Below are 20,313 nucleotides of genomic sequence, written 5' to 3' on the forward strand. Positions count from 1 at the left end.
CTGATTTTGAAAATGAAAAATCACTCTGGAAAATACAAATAGATTCATCTTGCTGCATCTGTCCCCACCAGAGCTAGCATCATATGGTGGGCACTTCCCTTATTCTTGCTTTTTTTTTTTTTTTGGTCTTTCCTTGACTCTTTTTAGGAACCCACAGTGACTAATGGGGAAGAGGGAAAAGGGAGCCTTAAGAGCTTTGTACTGTTTTAAAAAACTAATATTACAAAATTCATTATTTAAAAGATGAAAATTTTCAGTCTCTTTGGTATAGGCATGGTTAAACACGTTTTCTTACTTATCTCACAGAAATGTAGGAGGAACAGCACTGTCCTTGGAAGTGTGCTGAATAAATCTGGTGGGGCCTGTCACCGGAAAATATTTATACATCAGGTTCAGCTTAATAATGTATCCACACAACAGGGTCCAGGGGCTGCTACACAGAAATGCAAAGTCTGGGAAAATAAGGGGCCTTATCCAGCAAGGTTAGGTTATCATCAAGTGGAACTCTACTGAAGGGTCTTAAATAAATACCGTAAGATACGTTTTAAACAACATTTTACAAATGCTTTTAGTGAAAGAATAACTAGGTGGAGAGAGAACTACTGTCTTGTGTTCAACAAAGGTCCCTATGAGAGGACTGACGTGGAAGTCCTCGTCTCTGTCACATGCTGTACTGAGGAGACAACCTGCTGGACAAATGTTTGTGATGGATATTAACGTGGCCCTAGGATTTTACTGATTAATATGAAGGCAAGCCAGCTGCAGCATTCAAGGCTTAAATGATTTCGCTTTTATCTAATATATTATTAGGGAATTTTAAAATACATATGTCCAAAGCGTAATTTCCACGAGACCTTAATGCATCATTTACTTTTCCTGGATATGAATTCATTTTAGGACATAAGGTAACACTTAGAAACACTGCCACTCATGGGCATTAAAGAGGCCTTGGACTATTCCTCAAGACTCCTAGATGGCTGCCAAAGTTCAAGGTTACTTGGAGCTCTGAGAGAAGAATGCTACAGGAGAAAACCTACTCGATCACTGTCTAACTGCAAGATCCCCTCTGAAAATGCAAGAGGTGCTCCAGAAGCATTTCGTTAACCAATTACCAGTTAAGCTTAAATCTTTTGGTAGAACAGCCATAAAAAGTCATTTCAGGAATAAAACAAAGGCTGGAGAAAATTTTAAAAATACTAAAGTAAAAAAAATCCATACTAATTCCGAATAGAGTTTTCTGGCAAATAAATTACTAGACAGTCAATTATTTGGCAAAGCAGGGCCATATTTAAATCTCATCATTAACTAAACTTTTAAAAATAAAAAATCAGTCAGGCAACCTAGGTGTATCCTTACATTCTATGTATCACATTTCCAGTTGTAGGAAACAAATGTAGAAATATTTAATATTTTATCAATCTCTTAAAAATAATTTACTCTTTAAAGTATTGTTTTCCCAAAACTTCTAGAAGCTCCTTTTCCCAAACAAAAGAAAGCCGTATTATTATGTAACAAACAAGTTACTATAGAAAATATTTAGGATGTGGTTGTCTGGAGAGTCACAATGAAATTTACATAATATTAAATCTATTAATCTTCCGGTCTCTAATAAAGGTCAGGCAAGCTGGTCTATGATACAGCTGGCATCACTCACAATTTCTTTATACATCTCTTAGTTGACTTCTTGACACTTTGCATCTACAGGAGAACTCTAGATGTCCACTGGCAAAAAGATGGTTTCATTTGTTTTGATGTGAGACTAGGTAGCCAACGAGGAACATAATCAAATACAGGTGCAGCCAGCAAATCTTAATTAACATTATTACAGCCCAATGTGGCTAGTAACTTTTTACAAGGCTGTTCCAAGCAATTCATTAAAATATTCAAAGTATATATATATTTTTTCTGAGCATAGCAGTAAAAATTTTCACTGTGAAAACTTTGGAAAAATTGTAAAAAGTAGTAACTATAATGGACAGGGACCATGTCTTCATTGGAGCACACCAAAATTTATTTAACCCATTTCATTTCTTTCCAAATTTTTACTATTATAAATGCCCCTGCAATGCATAATATTGCCTATAATTCATCATGTGCTTTTTATAACTATTTTCTTGGGATGAATTCCTAGAACTAGAATTACTACATCAAAGCATAATACTGTCAAACTGCCTTTTAGAAATGTTGGATTGACTTCTTATACTTCCACTAATACATGCTTACATGATCACACCATGTAAGCACCAGTAGGCATTTCTGTTCAAAAAGAAAAATCTTTGCCAAATGAATAAGCAAAAATAAGTACTCTCATTGCTAGGAAAGCCATTACATAAAATGTTTGTTAAAATTACTTACCTATTAACAGCTCAAAATCCAAATGAATAATGACATAACTTAAAATTTCCTTCCAAATTATTTACCTTTAGTTTTTAAAGTCTTTCTGAAATAAACTTCTTGATAATACATTTAATACTCTATCATGACAGCTATCTCATAATAAAAAAGGAAAAAAAAAAGTATGAACTTACTAGAACAGCTAATGGGAGAGGAATGAACCCCATCCTCCGTGCCACGGAGTCACTGTAATCAGTATATGCCTGCACAGAACAAGGAGAGAAGGATTTATGGCATTTAAAAAGTCTGCTTCCACTTATCACCAGCAAACATTCTCAATAGGTGGGGCTATGCAGGAAAAGAAAACCTGGCAACTATTATGTAATTGAGTAAAATGATGTGGAAATCTACATGTTCTTAAGAAGTCTTAAATACAAAGCTGTATAACTGTTACAACGCTACAGAAATCATATCTTATTTTAGTATTAAGTACTATCATTATTTTACTAAATTGTAAACAGTGTTGAGAACAGAGAAGTAGGAAGTTGAAGTTTATGGAACTTTCCCTTAACCAATATTCCATGCTAAATCAAACCACTGTTCAGGAGATGTCAGACTATGTCTTCGACACAATGCTCACATTTTTCTGTCGACTGCTAACAAGGTCAAAAGCAAGGCTGGCTCGATACTCACTGTAGACCTAAAGACAAACAAGAGTGAAATATTAAGTGATACAGTGCAAATATATAATGTGCAAAGATTTAATGGATTTAGATGAAAAAGGTGCTGCTAACCAAGCACACACCTGGGTAGTGTGCCTCTGTTTCCCTACATTAAGGGTAAGACAGCCTCAGCTCCAACTTTTAGGTTCACAAGCCTTTTACAGACTTCTCTTCAAAGAGATAGTCAATGGTTATGATCCTGAGAGTTTAGAATTTGGGGAAGAAGTGGCTATTTTAAGTAGTATAATACATATAAAATAATTTTGAAATTTTAAATGCATAGTTTAAAAAATTATTAGTTTATATAAAGATAATCACACCTCATTTATAAAATGGATGCTAAGCAAGATGTCAAATTGAGTTCCAGAACCTAAAGCTGTGAAGGCCCTATAAACTGTCATTTCACTACAAATTGCACTAAGTCCTTGAGGTAAGTTTATTTTATTTTTTATTTTTTTAAAGATTCTATTTATTTATTTATGAGAGACACACAGAGAGAGAGAGAGAGAGAGAGAGAGAGAGAGAGGCAGAGACATAGGCAGAGGGAGAAGGTTCCATGCAGGGAGCCCGATGTGGGACTTGATCCTAGGTCTCTAGGATCACACCCTGGGCTGAAGGCAGCGCTAAACCGCTGAGCCACCCGGCCTGCCCTCGAGGTAAGTTTATTAATTTTGACTTCAGATGCTGAGAAAATGACCCCGTGAAAAGGAACTATTTTGCATTGAGGAAACCAGAGAGGAAAACGGTGAAATTACTTGATCGCTGCTTTATAAAAGAATGTAAAACCTTACTGTATTTAAGTACATTAAGGGGCAGCCCTGGTGGCTCAGCGGTTTAGCACTGCCTTCGGCCCAGGGGATGACCCTGGAGACCTGGGATCAAGTCCCAATCAGGCTCCCTGCATGGAGCCTGCTTCTCCCTCTGCCTGTGTCTCTGCCTCTCTTTCTCTCTGTATCTCCCATGAATAAATAAAATAAAATCTTGGAAAAAAGAAAAAAAAGGAAATACAAAAAAAAAAAAAGTATATTAAGGCATTCCAAAGCTCTTAATCAAATCATATTGTAGCAGTTGCAACCACATTAGATTTTAAATCTATGCCTTTTTGTTAAAGATTTTATTTATTTATTTATGAGAGACACAGAGAAAGAGAGAGAGAGAGGGAGAGGCAGAGAAACAGGCAGAGGAGAAGCAGGCTACATGCAGGGAGCCCGATGCGGGACTCGATCCCGGGTCTCCAGGACCACGCCCTGGGCCAAAGGCAGGCACTTAACCAGAGCCACCCAGGGATCCCCGATCTATGCTTTTTGAATAGTACCATGGTAAGACAAAGTACAACCCAATAAAATCTAGGAAACTGTCAAAATGAATATTCATTTTGGGGCTGAGGTAGGAATGTGGAAGGCACTCAGAACACCATGCTTTGTGGAGGATGAGCCTACAGCATGTATCTATTTGCGGAAACTCCACAGAACTGGCTGAAACATAAAGCAAATCTGAATGCTTTCACCAAAAAATATAAAGCTTCTGTCTTGTAGGACTTTTCAGAAAAATATAATCATAGAAAAAAAATCAATTTTTAAATATAAAATACTTTTAAAAAACATAGCCAGAGATAAAAGTTTTGATAGTCTGTGCTTAAATAGAAACAATGTGATTTTTAAAAGTTTAAGTAAATAGATTATGACAGTATTAACAGTTTATAATGATTCTGAGTTAGTGACACTCTGCTCTGACCTAAACTATTGGCCAATTTATACTGCTACCCAAAAGTATGAACCAGAACTGTTCAATATTGAAATAACATACTTTTTGTAGTACAATAATTTAAAATTTAAATTTAAATAATTTAGAAATTTAAAATAATATATTCTAACTTCAAAATAGTACTCTTAAGAAATAGAGTAAATCTAGGCTTATTTTACATCTTTATAATAATAAGCAGAAGTCAACATTATTTTAGAAAATATCCTTAATTATTTTTAAAATTTGAATTTAAGTTAGTTAACACATAGTGTAGTACCGGTTTCAGTAGAATTTAGTGATTTATCACTTACATATAACACCCAGTGCTCATCCCAACAAGTGCCCTCTTTAAAACCCATTACTCATTTATCCCAGCCTCTGCTCACCTTCCCTCCAGCAATCCTCCATTTATTCCCTATAGTTAAGAGTCTCTTATGGTTTACTTCCCTCTTGGTTTTTATCTTATTTCATTTTTCCTTTCCTTCTCCTATGTTCATCTGTTCTGTTTCTTAAATTCTAAATGAGTGAAATCATACGGTATTTGTCTTTCTCTGACTTATCTCACTTAGAATAATATGCTCTAGTTCTATTCATATCGTTCAAATGGCAAGATTTTATTCTTTTTGATGGCAGAGTAATATTCCCACGTGTACACACAAGAGCACACACACGTGCACCACCCCCCATCTTCTTTATCCATTCAAATGTCAATAGACATTTGCATTTTTTTCTAATTTGGCTATTATTGATGCTGCTGCTAAAAATATAGGCGTGCATGTCCCCCTTCGAATCAGTATTTCTGTATCCTTTGGATAAATACCTAATAGTGCAATTGCTGGGTCGTAGGGTAGTTCTATTTTTAAGTTTTTGAGGAACCTCCATACTGTTTTCCAAAGTGGCTGTACCAATTTGCAAAGAAGCCAACATTAAACATTGAATTGCTTATTAAAATACATACATCTGCAGTAATGTCATTGAACTTGGTGATAAAGGCGTGTTTTACAATATCCACAGCAATTTCTGATGCAATCACCATACAGACATCTGGAAACAACACCCAGAGGTGATCTACAAAGTATAGGGAAAAAGAAAACAATTAAATCTCTTAATATGAATAGAATATCATATACTATATCATAAACTGCCATAGAAATCTGAAATATCGTGGAGGAGGGGCAAGATGGCGGAAGAGCAGGGTCCCCAAATCACCTGTCCCCACCAAATTACCTAGATAACCTTCAAATCATCCTGAAAATCTACGAATTTGGCCTGAGATTTAAAGAGAGACCAGCTGGAACGCTACAGGGAGAAGAGTTTGCGCTTCTATCAAGGTAGGAAGACGGGGAAAAAGAAATAAAGACACAAAAGGCCTCCGAGGGGGAGGGGCCCCGCGAGGAGCCGGGCTGAGGCCGGGGCGAGTGTCCCCAGGACAGGAGAGCTCTGTCCTGGAGAAGCAGAAGCTGCACCAACCTTCCCGGAGGAGAGGCGCCAGGGAGTTAGAGCAGGACCCCAGGAGGGCGGGGATGCCCTCAGGCTCCCTGCAACACTAACAGACACCTGTGCCCCCCCCCCCCAGAGTGCCCCGAGCCCTAAGGGCTACAGCGCGCACGGCGGGACCCGGGAGCAGCTCGGAGGGGCTCGGGCTGCGGCTCCGCGGAGAGGCGGCTGGGCGGCCAGAGCGCGAATCCCACAGCGCAGGCCCTGGAGCACAGGGCGCCTGGGACACAGCCCAGGATCTGGTCTCCCCCAGGACAGGCAGAGGCCGGGAGGGCCCAGGACAGCAAGGACGCTCCTGCCCCGAGCTGAGCAGATCAGCGGCCCCGCCCTGGAGCCTCCAGGCCCTGCAGACCGAGAGCTCCGGAGTTACTGCGGGGGCTGAATCCAGGTTTCCAGAGCTGGCCACCGCCACCGTGGCTGTTCCTCCTGGGGCCTCACGGAGTAAACAACCCCCGCTGAGCCCAGCACCAGGCAGGGGCAGAGCAGCTCCCCCAAGTGCTAACACCTGAAAATCAGCACAACAGGCCCCTCCCCCAGAAGACCAGCTAGACGGACCAATTCCAGGGGAAGTCAAGGGACTTAAAGTACACAGAATCAGAAGATACTCCCCCATGGTTTTTTTTTGTTGTTTTTTTTTCTTTTTTATTTCTGTTTGCTTCCCCTACCCCCCCCTTTTTTCCCTTTCTTTCTTTTTCTTCCTTTTTTCTTTTTCTCTTTTCTTTCCTTCTTTCTCTCCTCTCTTTTTCTCCTTTTCCCAATACAACTTGTTTTTGGCCACTCTGCACTGAGCAAAATGACTAGAAGGAAAACCTCACCTCAAAAGAAAGAATCAGAAACAGCCCTCTCTCCCACAGAGTTACAAAATCTGGATTACAATTCAATGTCAGAAAGCCAACTCAGAAGCACTATTATACAGCTACTGGTGGCTCTAGAAAAAAGCATAAAGGACTCAAGAGACTTCATGACTGCAGAATTTAGAGCTAATCAGGCAGACATTAAAAATCAATTGAATGACATGCAATCCAAACTAGAAGTCCTAAGGACGAGGGTTAACGAGGTGGAAGAACGAGTGAGTGACATAGAAGACAAGTTAATGGCAAAGAGGGAAACTGAGGAAAAAAGAGACAATTAAAAGACCATGAAGATAGATTAAGGGAAATAAACGACAGCCTGAGGAAGAAAAACCTACGTTTAATTGGGGTTCCCGAGGGCGCCGAAAGGGACAGAGGGCCAGAATGTGTATTTGAACAAATCCTAGCTGAAAACTTTCCTAATCTGGGAAGGGAAACAGGCATTCAGGAAATAGAGAGATTCCCCCCCTAAAATCAATAAAAACCGTTCAACACCTCGACATTTAATAGTGAAGCTTGCAAATTCCAAAGATAAAGAGAAGATCCTTAAAGCAGCAAGAGACAAGAAATCCCTGACTTTTATGGGGAGGAGTATTAGGGTAATAGCAGACCTCTCCACAGAGACCTGGCAGGCCAGAAAGGGCTGGCAGGATATATTCAGGGTCCTAAATGAGAAGAACATGCAACCAAGAATACTTTATCCAGCAAGGCTCTCATTCAAAATGGAAGGAGAGATAAAGAGCTTCCGAGACAGGCAGGAACTGAAAGAATATGTGACCTCCAAATCAGCTCTGCAAGAAATTTTAAGGGGGACTCTCAAAATTCCCCTTTAAGAAGAAGTTCAGTGGAACAATCCACAAAAACAAGGACTGAATAGATATCATGATGACACTAAACTCATATCTGTCAATAGTAACTCTGAACGTGAATGGGCTTAATGACCCCATCAAAAGGCGCAGGGTTTCAGACTGGATAAAAAAGCAGGACCCATCTATTTGCTGTCTACAAGAGACTCATTTTAGACAGAAGGACACCTACAGCCTGAAAATAAAAGGTTGGAGAACCATTTACCATTCAAATGGTTCTCAAAAGAAAGCAGGGATAGCCATCCTTATATCAGATAAACTAAAATTTACCCCGAAGACAGTAGTGAGAGATGAAGAGGGACACTATATCATACTTAAAGGATCTATCCAACAAGAGGACTTAACAATCCTCAATATATATTCCCCGAATGTGGGAGCTGCCAAATATTTAAATCAATTAATAACCAAAGTGAAGAAATACTTAGATAATAATACACTTATACTTGGTGACTTCAATCTAGCTCTTTCTATACTCGATAGGTCTTCTAAGCACATCTCCAAAGAAACGAGAGCTTTAAATGATACACTGGACCAGATGGATTTCACAGATATCTACAGAACTTTACCTCCAAACTCAACTGAATACACATTCTTCTCAAGTGCACATGGAACTTTCTCCAGAATAGACCACATACTGGGTCACAAATCGGGTCTGAACCGATACCAAAAGATTGGGATCATCCCCTGCATATTCTCAGACCAGAATGCCTTGAAATTAGAACTAAATCACAACAAGAAGTTTGGAAGGACATCAAACACGTGGAGGTTAAGGACCATCCTGCTAAAAGATGAAAGGGTCAACCAGGAAATTAAGGAAGAATTAAAAAGATTCATGGAAACTAATGAGAATGAAGATACAACCGTTCAAAATCTTTGGGATGCAGCAAAAGCAGTCTTAAGGGGGAAATACAGCGCAATACAAGCATCCATTCAAAAACTGGAAAGAACTCAAATACAAAAGCTAACCTTACACATAAAGGAGCTAGAGAAAAAACAGCACATAGATCCTACACCCAGAAGAAGAGAGTTAATTAAGATTCGAGCAGAACTCAACGAAATCGAGACCAGAACAACTGTGGAACAGATCAACAAAACCAGGAGTTGATTCTTTGAAAGAATTAATAAGATAGATAAACCATTAGCCAGCCTTATTAAAAAGGAGAGAACTAATTAATAACTCAAATTAATAAAATTAAATAATGGCTAATTGGCTATTTATTAGCCAGCCTTATTAAAAAGGAGAGAATTAATTAATAACTCAAATTAATAAAATCATGAATGAGAAAGGAGAGATCACTACCAACACCAAGGAAATACAAACGATTTTAAAAACATATTATGAACAGCTCTACGCCAATAAATTAGGCAATCTAGAAGAAATGGACACATTCCTGGAAAGCCACAAACTACCAAAACTGGAACAGGAAGAAATAGAAAACCTGAACAGGCCAATAACCAGGGAGGAAATTGAAGCAGTCATCAAAAGCCTCCCAAGACACAAAAGTCCAGGGCCAGATGGCTTCCCTGGGGAACTCTATCAAATGTTTAAAGAAACCATACCTAGTCTACTAAAGATGTTTGGAAAGATAGAAAGAGATGGAGTACTTCCAAATTCGTTCTATGAGGCCAGCATCACCTTAATTCCAAAACCAAAGACCCCACCAAAAAGGAGAATTACAGACCAATATCCTTGATGAACATGGATGCAAAAATTCTCAACAAGATACTAGCCAATAGGATCCAACAGTACATTAAGAAAATTATTCACCATGACCAAATAGGATTTATCCCTGGGACACAAGGCTGGTTCAACAGTCGTAAAACAATCAATATGATTCATCATATCAGCAAGAGAAAAACCAAGAACCATATGATCCTCTCATTAGATGCAGAGGAAGCATTTGACAAAATACAGCATCCATTTCTGATCAAAACTCTTCAGAGTGTAGGGATAGAGGGAACATTCCTCAACATCTTAAAAGCCATCTACGAAAAGCCCACAGCAAATGTCATTCTCAATGGGGAAGCACTGGGAGCCTTTCCCCTAAGATCAGGAACAAGACAGGGATGTCCACTCTCACCACTGCTATTCAACATAGTACTGGAAGTCCTAGCTTCAGCAATCAGACAACAAAAAGACATTAAAGGCATTCAAATTGGCAAAGAAGAAGTCAAACTCTCCCTCTTCGCAGATGACATGATACTCTACATAGAAAACCCAAAAGCCTCCACCCCAAGATTGCTAGAACTCATACGGCAATTTGGTAGTGTGGCAGGATACAAAATCAATGCCGAGAAATCAGTGGCATTTCTATACACTAACAATGAGACTGAAGAAAGAGAAATTAAGGAGTCAATCCCATTTACAATTGCACCCAAAAGCATAAGGTACCTAGGAATAAACCTAACCAAAAAGGTAAAGGATCTATACCCTAAAAACTATAGAACACTTCTGAAAGAAATTGAGGAAGACACAAAGAGATGGAAAAAAATTCCATGCTCATGGATTGGAAGAATTAATATTGTGAAAATGTCAATGTTACCCAGGGCAATTTACACGTTTAATGCAATCCCTATCAAAATACCATGGACTTTCTTCAGAGAGTTAGAACAAATTATTTTAAGATTTGTGTGGAATCAGAAAAGACCCCGAATAGCCAAGGGAATTTTAAAAAAGAAAACCATAGCTGGGGGCATCACAATGCCAGATTTCAGGTTGTACTACAAAGCTGTGGTCATCAAGACAGTGTGGTACTGGCACAAAAACAGACACATAGATCAATGGAACAGAATAGAGAACCCAGAAGTGGACTCTGAACTTTATGGTCAACTAATACTCGATAAAGGAGGAAAGACTATCCATTGGAAGAAAGACAGTCTCTTCAATAAATGGTGCTGGGAAAATTGGACATCCACATGCAGAAGAATGAAACCCGACCACTCTCTTGCACCATACACAAAGATAAACTCAAAATGGATGAAAAATCTAAATGTGAGACAAAATTCCATCAAAATCCTAGAGGAGAACACAGGCAACACCCTTTTTGAACTTGGCCACAGTAACTTCTTGCAAGATACATCCACGAAGGCAAAAGAAACAAAAGCAAAAATGGAATTATTGGGACTTCATCAAGATAAGAAGCTTTTGCACAGCAAAGGATACAGTCAACAAAACTCAAAGACAACCTACAGAATGGGAGAAGATATTTGCAAATGACGTATCAGATAAAGGGCTAGTTTCCAAGATCTATAAAAAATTTATTAAACTCAACACCAAAGAAACAAACAATCCAATCATGAAATGGGCAAGACATGAAGAGAAATCTCACAGAGGAAGACATAGACATGGCCAACATGCACATGAGAAAATGCTCTGCATCACTGGCCATCAGGGAAATACAAATCAAAACCACAATGAGATACCTCATGACACCAGAAAATTAACAAGGGGAAAATTAACAAGGCAGGAAACCACAAATGTTGGAGAGGATGCGGAGAAAAGGGAACCCTCTTACACTGTTGGTGGGAATGTGAACTGGTGCAGCCACTCTGGAAAACTGTGTGGAGGTTCCTCAAAGAGTTAAAAATAGACCTTCCCTACAACCCAGCAATTGCACTGCTGGGGATTTACCCCAAAGATTCAGATGCAATGAAACGCCGGGACACCTGCACCCCGATGTTTCTAGCAGCAGTGTCCACAATAGCCAAACTGTGGAAGGAGCCTCGGTGTCCATCGAAAGATGAATGGATAAAGAAGATGTGGTCTATGTATACAATGGAATATTACTCAGCCATTAGAAATGACAAATACCCCCCATTTGCTTCAATGTGGATGGAACTGGAGGGTATTATGCTGAGTGAAGTCAGTCAATCGGAGAAGGACAAACAGTGTATGTTCTCATTCATTTAGGGAATATAAATAATATTGAAAGGGAATAGAAGGGAAGGGAGAAGAAATGTGTGGGAAATATCAGAAAGGGAGACAGAACATAAAGACTCCTAACTCTGGGAAACGAACTAGGGGTGGTGGAAGCGGAGGAGGGCGGGGGGGTGGGGGTGAATCGGTGACGGGCACTGAGGGGGGCACTTGACGGGATGAGCACTGGGTGTTATTCTGTATGTTGGTAAATTGAACACCAATAAAAAATATTATAAAAAAAAAAGAAATCTGAAATCTCCACAGGGTTAAGCTATAATGTTGTCAATAAATGATAACAGACAAAACTAGCATTCAATTAATTATATAAAGAGCTATATTTTATCAAGTTAAATGATAATTCATTTAATAGGTATTTATTCTATACTTCTCTGTGTCAGACCCTTGAGGGGCAGGACACAGAGGTGAAGAGTCCCCGACTTCCTTCATGGAGCCAACACACTGGTAGGATGGCTAATTAAGCAGGCTTATTATAAAATCCTTTAATTCTATAGCTGCCTAATGTGACAGTAAATAGCTAGTAGCGACATGTGCTGAAGTCAACTGAACAATGTCTTCCCAAACTCTTTGATCAGTATGACTTAAAGATACTAATCATTTATTTCACTGTCATAGAGACGCAATTTGTCAAATTTGCTCACCTTTAGATTTATTAAAATGTCAAATTGGTATCAAGCACCTGACAAAAAGATAGTGAAGAAAGATATATGGGTGGGACAGAGAAAGAAAAGGATAGAAATGCTGACAAAGACCTAGGCAATTTGGGATCTGGACACTGGATGAGGTGGACACAATATAGTTCAGGCTACCCATGCTGACAGTTTTAGTGGGTCTGGCATCCTGCTGAGTTTTGGGAATCAGGAAACTTCTTTCAATGTCAAACTGCAACTAACTGGCTCCATCACCTTGGGCAGGTTTCTTAATGACCTAAGCTCCAGTTTCCTCATCTACAAAATAAAAAGTCTCTATACTTGACCATTATGAGAATTAAATAAGGAGGTAAAGTGCAGAACAATGTGCCTGGCACACAAAGTAGCTAGTATTATTTTTTTGTTGCTCATGATCTTGGAAGCTTACAGGAAGCTTCCATAAATGGTATTTTGGTTTTTAAGAAAAGAAATGAAAAGAAGCTAAAGAGTGAAAGAATGATGAGTTCACCAACATTGTTCCTTTTATCACACTCTCTGCCATAACAGTAATAAAAAAGACCTAAGGTAATTAGCTGAAAATCACAGTACAAGTGAGAATAGGATTTCAAATATCGAGCAGTCAGCAGGCTTAAATTACTGTCCTTTGGTGCAATTGCCCTGCTTCAGGATTGCTGATCCCATGTGAGTCCTGCTGAGACCAGCCACACATGCCCACTATCCAGCCTCTCGTAGACACCATGTTAGGTGCCTTAGTTATAAACCAAGAATCCAGGTGCATAGAAAATCCCAGTGTGTGTAGGGGAGGGCTTTGCTGTCACAAGTGAGGCAGACTTTGGATCTATTCAAACAGGAACTCAAGTCACTGGAAATATATCATTTGGTCTTATGCTTTCTACAAGAATAGAACTTGTGGAAATATATTTCCAAGATCATATATCTCATTTACTATCTGTTTCTGGATTTTCACAGGTATCTGAGAAGTAGCAATGAATCAAAATAAGTGAACAAGAAGTTATTAAAAGCCTAGAATGTGCATGGCATGGCATTGAGGGTAGTTAATAAAATGCAAAGTATAATCACAATCCATAAGAACTAAGCTGTATAAAAATATCAGACATAAAAAACTCTCACTTAAGACAGGACCATTTCCCACCAACCTCACTTCAGCATTTCCAGACTGTGTTGTAATGACCTATTTCCACTATGAGCCTTGGGTGTCCCACACAAACCTTGGTACTCTCTACGTATACCACAGTGCCTGGCTTTATGTAAATGTCTGCTGAGTGGATGATGAAAATTCATAGAATCTCAACAACTTCCTGTCAATCTTGATTTGAAGATGCGTAAGTAACCAAATTTACTGCCTTACATTATATATTTTTTTAATTTATCCGTATTCAAAATGCTAATTAAGAGGCAGTGAGTAAAAGACAAATGTTAAGAAAGAGCAAAAAGTTATTCTGGTGAACCGTGAAAATGAGAAATTGCTGACTATATTTAGATAACCCTAGCACACTACAGTTAAATAAACAAAGAGGCCACAGTGCTTAGCAGCGTCCACTCACCCACTGAATACACAGCTTCTAGAGATGCTGTGAGGTTTACAGGAAACGAAGGGACAAAGACTACTTCCCATGGTGTGGTATCCCACCACACTCAGCAGAACATACTCAAATCCTTTTGTTGGAACAGGTGTTTCCAACACCCAAGTAGCAGAAGAGCTCAAGTTTTTGAAGTTCTCTGCAATATTCACTCTATTCCATGTAAAAGAATGATTTGTGGTTCAAGAGTAAAATTACAAGGCACTGTATCTGTTAAAAGGTACATACCTGGATTCCAAGAAAACTGCTCCATGTTTCTTAAACATACTATTAGCAAAAGCACATAATTTGTGAATCGTTCCTTAATATCTGAAAAAAAAATTGAATACATACTGTACTGTATATAAGTAACAATAATATAGTGCATGTGTAACTTTCTTTTAGTCAGAACACGATGAGAGTATAATTACACATGAATGTCTGCAAAATAAATACACTATATATATATAGGCTGGTGTTACACTGGTAAGGCATTTACATCTTTCACTGACATAATTCAAGTATGGAAATTCCAGTTTTGTATGTGGTTGAAAGTATTGGTGGTTTTTTCTGTTTTAATAGCTGTAGTGTTCCACAGTATGACTACACCACCATTTGTTTATCTGCTTTCTTCCTGACAAACATTGGATTGTTTCCAGTTTTTGGCTACTATGAATAAGGCCGCCACATGTCTTGTACAAGTCTTTTGTGAACATGTATTCTCCCTGCTAAGTTACAGGATAGGCAAACATTTAACTGTATAAGAAACTGCCAGAAGGTTTTCCAGGGCAATTGTAATATTCTCCACTTACACCATCAAAGCACGACAACACCAGTCACTTCGCACCCCTGCTAACATTTATTGGTGGTAGACTACCGAAGAAGCCATCCTGGCGGGTGTGCAGCGATAGCTCATTAGGGTACTTCCACCTCCATTTCCCATCACAGTACAAATAGCAACATGGTGAGAGATAAATTACGTCTTCATATTCTTAGGAAACAGTCCTGACTTTGTGAACTCCTTTCCAGGGATAACCCTCCAGGGTCCCATACGCTATATTTTGAGAACCAAGACACTATGCTGCTTTGATTTTTGTACCTATGAAAGATAATATTTTTAGGGAGAGATGTTGTGCTTTCACCTTAGGATAAGGAGGCAGTAAGCCATAACTGAAAAAGCTGAGCACAGAGAGACAATCTGAGGTTTACAGCCATAATTCTGCTCTTGGCATCTGTGTGGGTGACCTGGGGATGTCAAATTACTTTCTCTGTTAGTTTCCACATCTATAACATGAAATATCATTTGCTACACAGAAATTTCTGGATTAATAAGAAGCTCTGAAAGTATGGGATGGTGCTATGCAAATGCTCGTTATATTTTATCTTAAATGTCTTGAAATTACAATAACCAAGATAGTAAGAAAACCTGGTAAAGATGTTGAGGGAGTAAAAGAAAGCAAAGCTAAGTCAAAGCAGCAGCCCAGAGGAAATGTGACAGAGAGTTTCAGAATGAGTTGCAAAATAATACTGCATAAAGCTTCATGTAGAACCTAAGTGTACATACCGCTATTTGACATTTGAAAAAGATTATTCTTTTCAAACTTCTTGAAAACACTTCCTTTAATTTCAACAAACTGAAACAGTAAACAAAAAGATCACTATTATTATGAACAGTTTAAAAATGGACATGCTACATGTAAAACTTTCTAGAGAGTAAATAACATTTAAAAAAATAATTTCATTCCATCCAGAATATTGCCATTAAAGTGTTCATAGAGCCTCAAAAGTGTAAAATTAAATCTCATACTTACATTATTAGACATCATGATAGTAAGCAGTGACTTGTTGTGTGAATTAAAAGCCACGTTGAGAGTTGTTGCTTGAACCATGATGAGAATTGCATGCAAAACTAGCAGTGAGTAATGTCAAGGAAAAAGCTTGTCTGTTTTCATGTGAATTAGTAGATAAAACTATACAATTTTGAAAGTAAATGGGGGGGGGGATGATTATGATCTCTAAATCCAGTCTTGCATTAGAGCTTTATTATCTTATTAGCTATAGTTGATACTAATTTGACAGGTAAAATGTATGGGACCCACATAAACAAAGCAGAAATGAGCCTCTGGGCATCCATTCACTTAGACTGTGAGTCCTGGAAGATGGCAGTCTTGCTCTTTTTGAACTTCTGGCATTTGGCACAAGGCCTGGGAAACAGGTCCTTGAAAAAGTTTGTTAAATAAGTGGAAAAAATTTTCGTTAATACTGAAAAAAGATACTTAACTTGCATTCTAAAATAGAAAAGAACACTAAGTAAAAGTCTGGAAGGAACTGGCTTCTATAGTTCTGTAGGGGATGAGGAATGTAAGAGTAAGAAATGTCTGATAATTGAGATTCTTCTTTACAATGTCATTTTTGAAGACACCCACAAGTTGCAGAATTATATTCATATTACACATGGAATATTTTATTTAAATGAGAATAGCAACTGTTTTACTCCACATACTTGGAACTTTTACGCTTATAGAAATCTTCCCACTTAGTCCCTTAACTTTCCAAATAATAACCTCATTTTTTCATGTACCACTCTTTCAGAGACAGTATACAGATAGGACTTAAATATAGCTATGCATGTGCACGGGCAAATATATGTGTGGGTATATACACACACACACATACACGCACACAGTTTATACAGTAAAGCTTTAATTCTTTAAAAGAAAAGCTTTAAGGAGGGGTAAAGGGAGCAGAGGAGATAAAACTTCTAAAATTCCTCCCCAATCAATCTCACATTTTACCTCTGGATGAACCGTATACATTTTACGCCCTAGGTTTTAACAAAAAATTCATAGGCTTAAAGATAAATTACAAACAATTCCAGTATAGGTATGAAAGTTGAATATAGAGCTCTATAAAGTATGTCTAAATATGAACCTTGCATTCTCAAGTCCTTCCATAAAATCAGTCACACCGAGACTAGAATTGTTTTCTACCAGTTAAATGGAGCAAACATACATGAGGCTCTTTAATTTACAATTACTTTAAAAGAAAGACATTTCATGTTAATCTTCAGGACACATCCGTGCGCGCACACACACCCCTTTAAATCTGAGAAATAGTTAACCAAATAAAATAAGGTAGAATACGCACTGACTCGAAATTTCCAGTAAGTCTAAAGGATACAGACATAGAGAACAGCCATGAAAAAGTGAGGGATCACTCCAATATGGGCTCTTTTTCTTTCTTTAGGCTCTGTTGCTGTCCAATAGAGAGCATCTAATATATCTTGTCCAAAAGATGAAAACAGACGATCTGCTACCTAAGGAGAAAAATTATTGGAAAGGTGTTTCCTTTTTAATTTTTTTTTCTGAAAAGTGTTTCTTAATATTCCACTTAAATATATTACTAAACCTCAGATTTACTCAAATACTGGAGCTCTGACTTTTTAAATCCCACTAGAAGGCAAGCTACAAAAGAGCAGGGATCTCTTTATTCTCTGACACAGTGAGTGCTAAAAATCTTGTATTAATTTGAATTAGACTTTGTCTAATTAGCTATATATTTACAAGGAGAGTCTTATATAGTGGCAAAAATAAAAAGGGAGAGGGCACATCAAAATCATAGTTCCTCTGGTTTTGATTTTTAAAATTCAGATTCAGAATCTGAACTTAAATCCTTTAGGACAAATACATCATTTGACCCACTGTATTTGTACCTAAGATTTGTAGACAATGGTAGCTGTAATTTGTTTGGATTAATCACAGAGTATGTAATATGCAGATTTACTTCCTAAAGACATTTTCAGGTAGCAATCTCTATGGAGTTATGATGAATAAAAATAAGCACATAAGCAAGAAAGGAGGGCATATATCATTCAGGCTTCAGCTAGAATGGTTGCATCCACACCCAGACCATCAATCTCTGGCTCCCATGGTCTCTAATCCATCCCCTGTTCTTTTTCATCATGGTATTTATCATTTCTGAATATCTCCTGATTTATGGTCTCTTTTCCACCTGCAGAATATAAGCTCCATAAGATCAGGCTCTGCTTGCCTCTGATCTTCAGGGTCTAAGACAGAGCTTGGCATACAATAATGGTCAATTAAATATTTGCCAAATGCAGGTGTAATAGCTACCTGCTGTTTAGGGAACACTCAACACATGTCTGGCATCGTGCTAAACCCTGTCTATGCACTGCCTCATTGAATGCTCCTAATTCCCCTAGCACCTGAGGTTCATGAGATGAGATAAGAATTAGAGACACTCAGCAACCAGAAGCTGTGTCCAGGGCACCGAGGCTGGGAAGGGGAAGAAGTAGGGTTCAGTCAGAAATGGTTTATCCCTAGATGAGAGCCGGGACTCTTGTCTACTATGCTGAAAGCACATTATCAAGTATAGTTTGCAAAGTGAATACGCCATTCTGATCAGCAGTTCATGGACCCTTTCCACCTGAGGCCTGTCTTCTAGTAACAGTGTTGAGGCCACCCTGTAGAGGGCTTTGTAAATTAGGGGGCACACTCATTATGTGTGAGGGTAGGAAGAAGCCCTCATCACCTGCAATCCCCCAAGAGGGAAGGCAGTGAGGGAGACTAGTAGGCCACTGGCGGCAGGAAGAGCCACTCACAAAGCAGACGGAACAAGATAAGCCCAAGCTTTTCTCTCTGTGACAGGGATGGGAGGGCAGGATGACTACTCTGCCTCACAAACTTCATCCACATCATCTGTATCCAGTACAGATGGTACTTGGTGTGGCTGAGCAAGAGCATATGCAATGAGTCTAGAATCAGGAAGCTGGGGTATGGTTTTAAATCATGTTGGTAAATGAATTTAGGAGTAACCGTGACGGCCAGAGTTCCATGGCTTCTTGTGAAGAGATGGAAAGACCTCATCCAATGGAGTCTCAGAGCAGAAAAGCCAGGAGCACCCACACCTCTCTATCTGTCCACTAGTTAGGAAAAATCCTTTCCCAGTTAATTTAAAAGATAAGTACACCTTACTTGTATTCCTAAAAAGTACAGGAAAATGCACTTGAATCTCAAAAGTTTTATTATATAACCTAAGGTAGCTTACTATTTTAAGAACTGATCAAAATTCTACTTTGTTTTATAGCAAAACATGTTTTTTTGCTTTGTGTAGCTGCTTGATTTACTTTTTGCATGTAAGTAGATTTTCACATGTTGACTGCCCTCAAGTGAAATATACTGTATTAAAAGTATTATGTAGAGAAATTTGCAAACTTTTGTTTCCCTGCTGTATGTAAAAATTACAAAGCACTTTCAGTGTAAATCTATTATAGCAAATACATATATAATCCTAATATTTTTCATAATGCTTCAAGTTTTAGTAAGATGTATACATGGGTTTCCAATGAATGTTTAAACAAATTTCCCTATTTGACATTTGACAATTTACATTCTCAAGGGGGTACTGACTAAAAAGTCTCTAGATAGCAGGTACCCTTCTCTACCATGTGAGGACATGTCATACCCTAGGGACCAAGGACCAGCATTGGGCACCATCTGGTGAGGATGAGATTCTCCAGCCTCAGCCCAGAACTACTTAATCAGAATCTGCATTTTAACAATGTCTCCAGTGACTGTATAAACATCAAGGCCAGGAGTCCCAATACTAGAGTTGGTAGATGAGAATTCTGTATCAGAGGGCTCCAAGTCCGCACATTCATCAAGCCTGTGCAGCTTCGGAGGCTAGGCTAACCATGTGGGTACAAGAGGGCCCTCACTCACCTCGAGCATATTATAGATGATGTAGAGCTTGATGACTGACTGTCCTCTTATCAGGTGATACATCATGGAGTAGTCAACATAGTGCATCATAAAATAGCAGATTACCAAAATGACACCCTTCAGGATGTCACACACCTGAGCAGGCTGAAGCAAACGTCTGTCCCTGAAATACATAAGACATAATAAAAACATGAATTTTACCTTACATGCTCTTGGAATTATCTTTACTGGACATACACTGGCATACACAGATGATAATGAGAGTTAAGACGCTCTTTTAAAAACTAACAAGTTATGCTGACTACTCAATCATGTGAAGTTTTCTACCCAAGTACAAAAAAATAAAGATGTTAAACCACTATTAGAGGTGAGCCCTCTTAACAAGTGAACGC

At 38.5% G+C, this 20,313-nt stretch overlaps 1 protein-coding gene across 4 annotated transcripts in view; it reads right to left on the reverse strand.

The window, feature by feature from the left end:
• Positions 1-20,313, reverse strand: part of TAPT1 (transmembrane anterior posterior transformation 1) — a 65,436-nt gene that overhangs the window by 8,719 nt on the left and 36,404 nt on the right. For all 4 annotated transcript variants that reach the window (XM_055326488.1, XM_055326489.1, XM_055326491.1 and 1 more), the window contains 8 exons: positions 19,922-20,084; positions 17,361-17,496; positions 15,992-16,089; positions 15,745-15,814; positions 14,430-14,510; positions 5,758-5,867; positions 2,975-3,034; positions 2,529-2,597 (listed from right to left, as the gene is read on the reverse strand). In XM_055326488.1, the coding sequence (XP_055182463.1) occupies positions 2,529-2,597; positions 2,975-3,034; positions 5,758-5,867; positions 14,430-14,510; positions 15,745-15,814; positions 15,992-16,089; positions 17,361-17,496; positions 19,922-20,084 (787 nt within the window). The remainder of the gene's footprint in view (positions 1-2,528; positions 2,598-2,974; positions 3,035-5,757; positions 5,868-14,429; positions 14,511-15,744; positions 15,815-15,991; positions 16,090-17,360; positions 17,497-19,921; positions 20,085-20,313) is intronic.

This window comes from Nyctereutes procyonoides, unplaced genomic scaffold, assembly GCF_905146905.1.
Source record: "Nyctereutes procyonoides isolate TBG_1078 unplaced genomic scaffold, NYPRO_anot_genome, whole genome shotgun sequence".
NCBI lineage: Eukaryota > Metazoa > Chordata > Mammalia > Carnivora > Canidae > Nyctereutes > Nyctereutes procyonoides.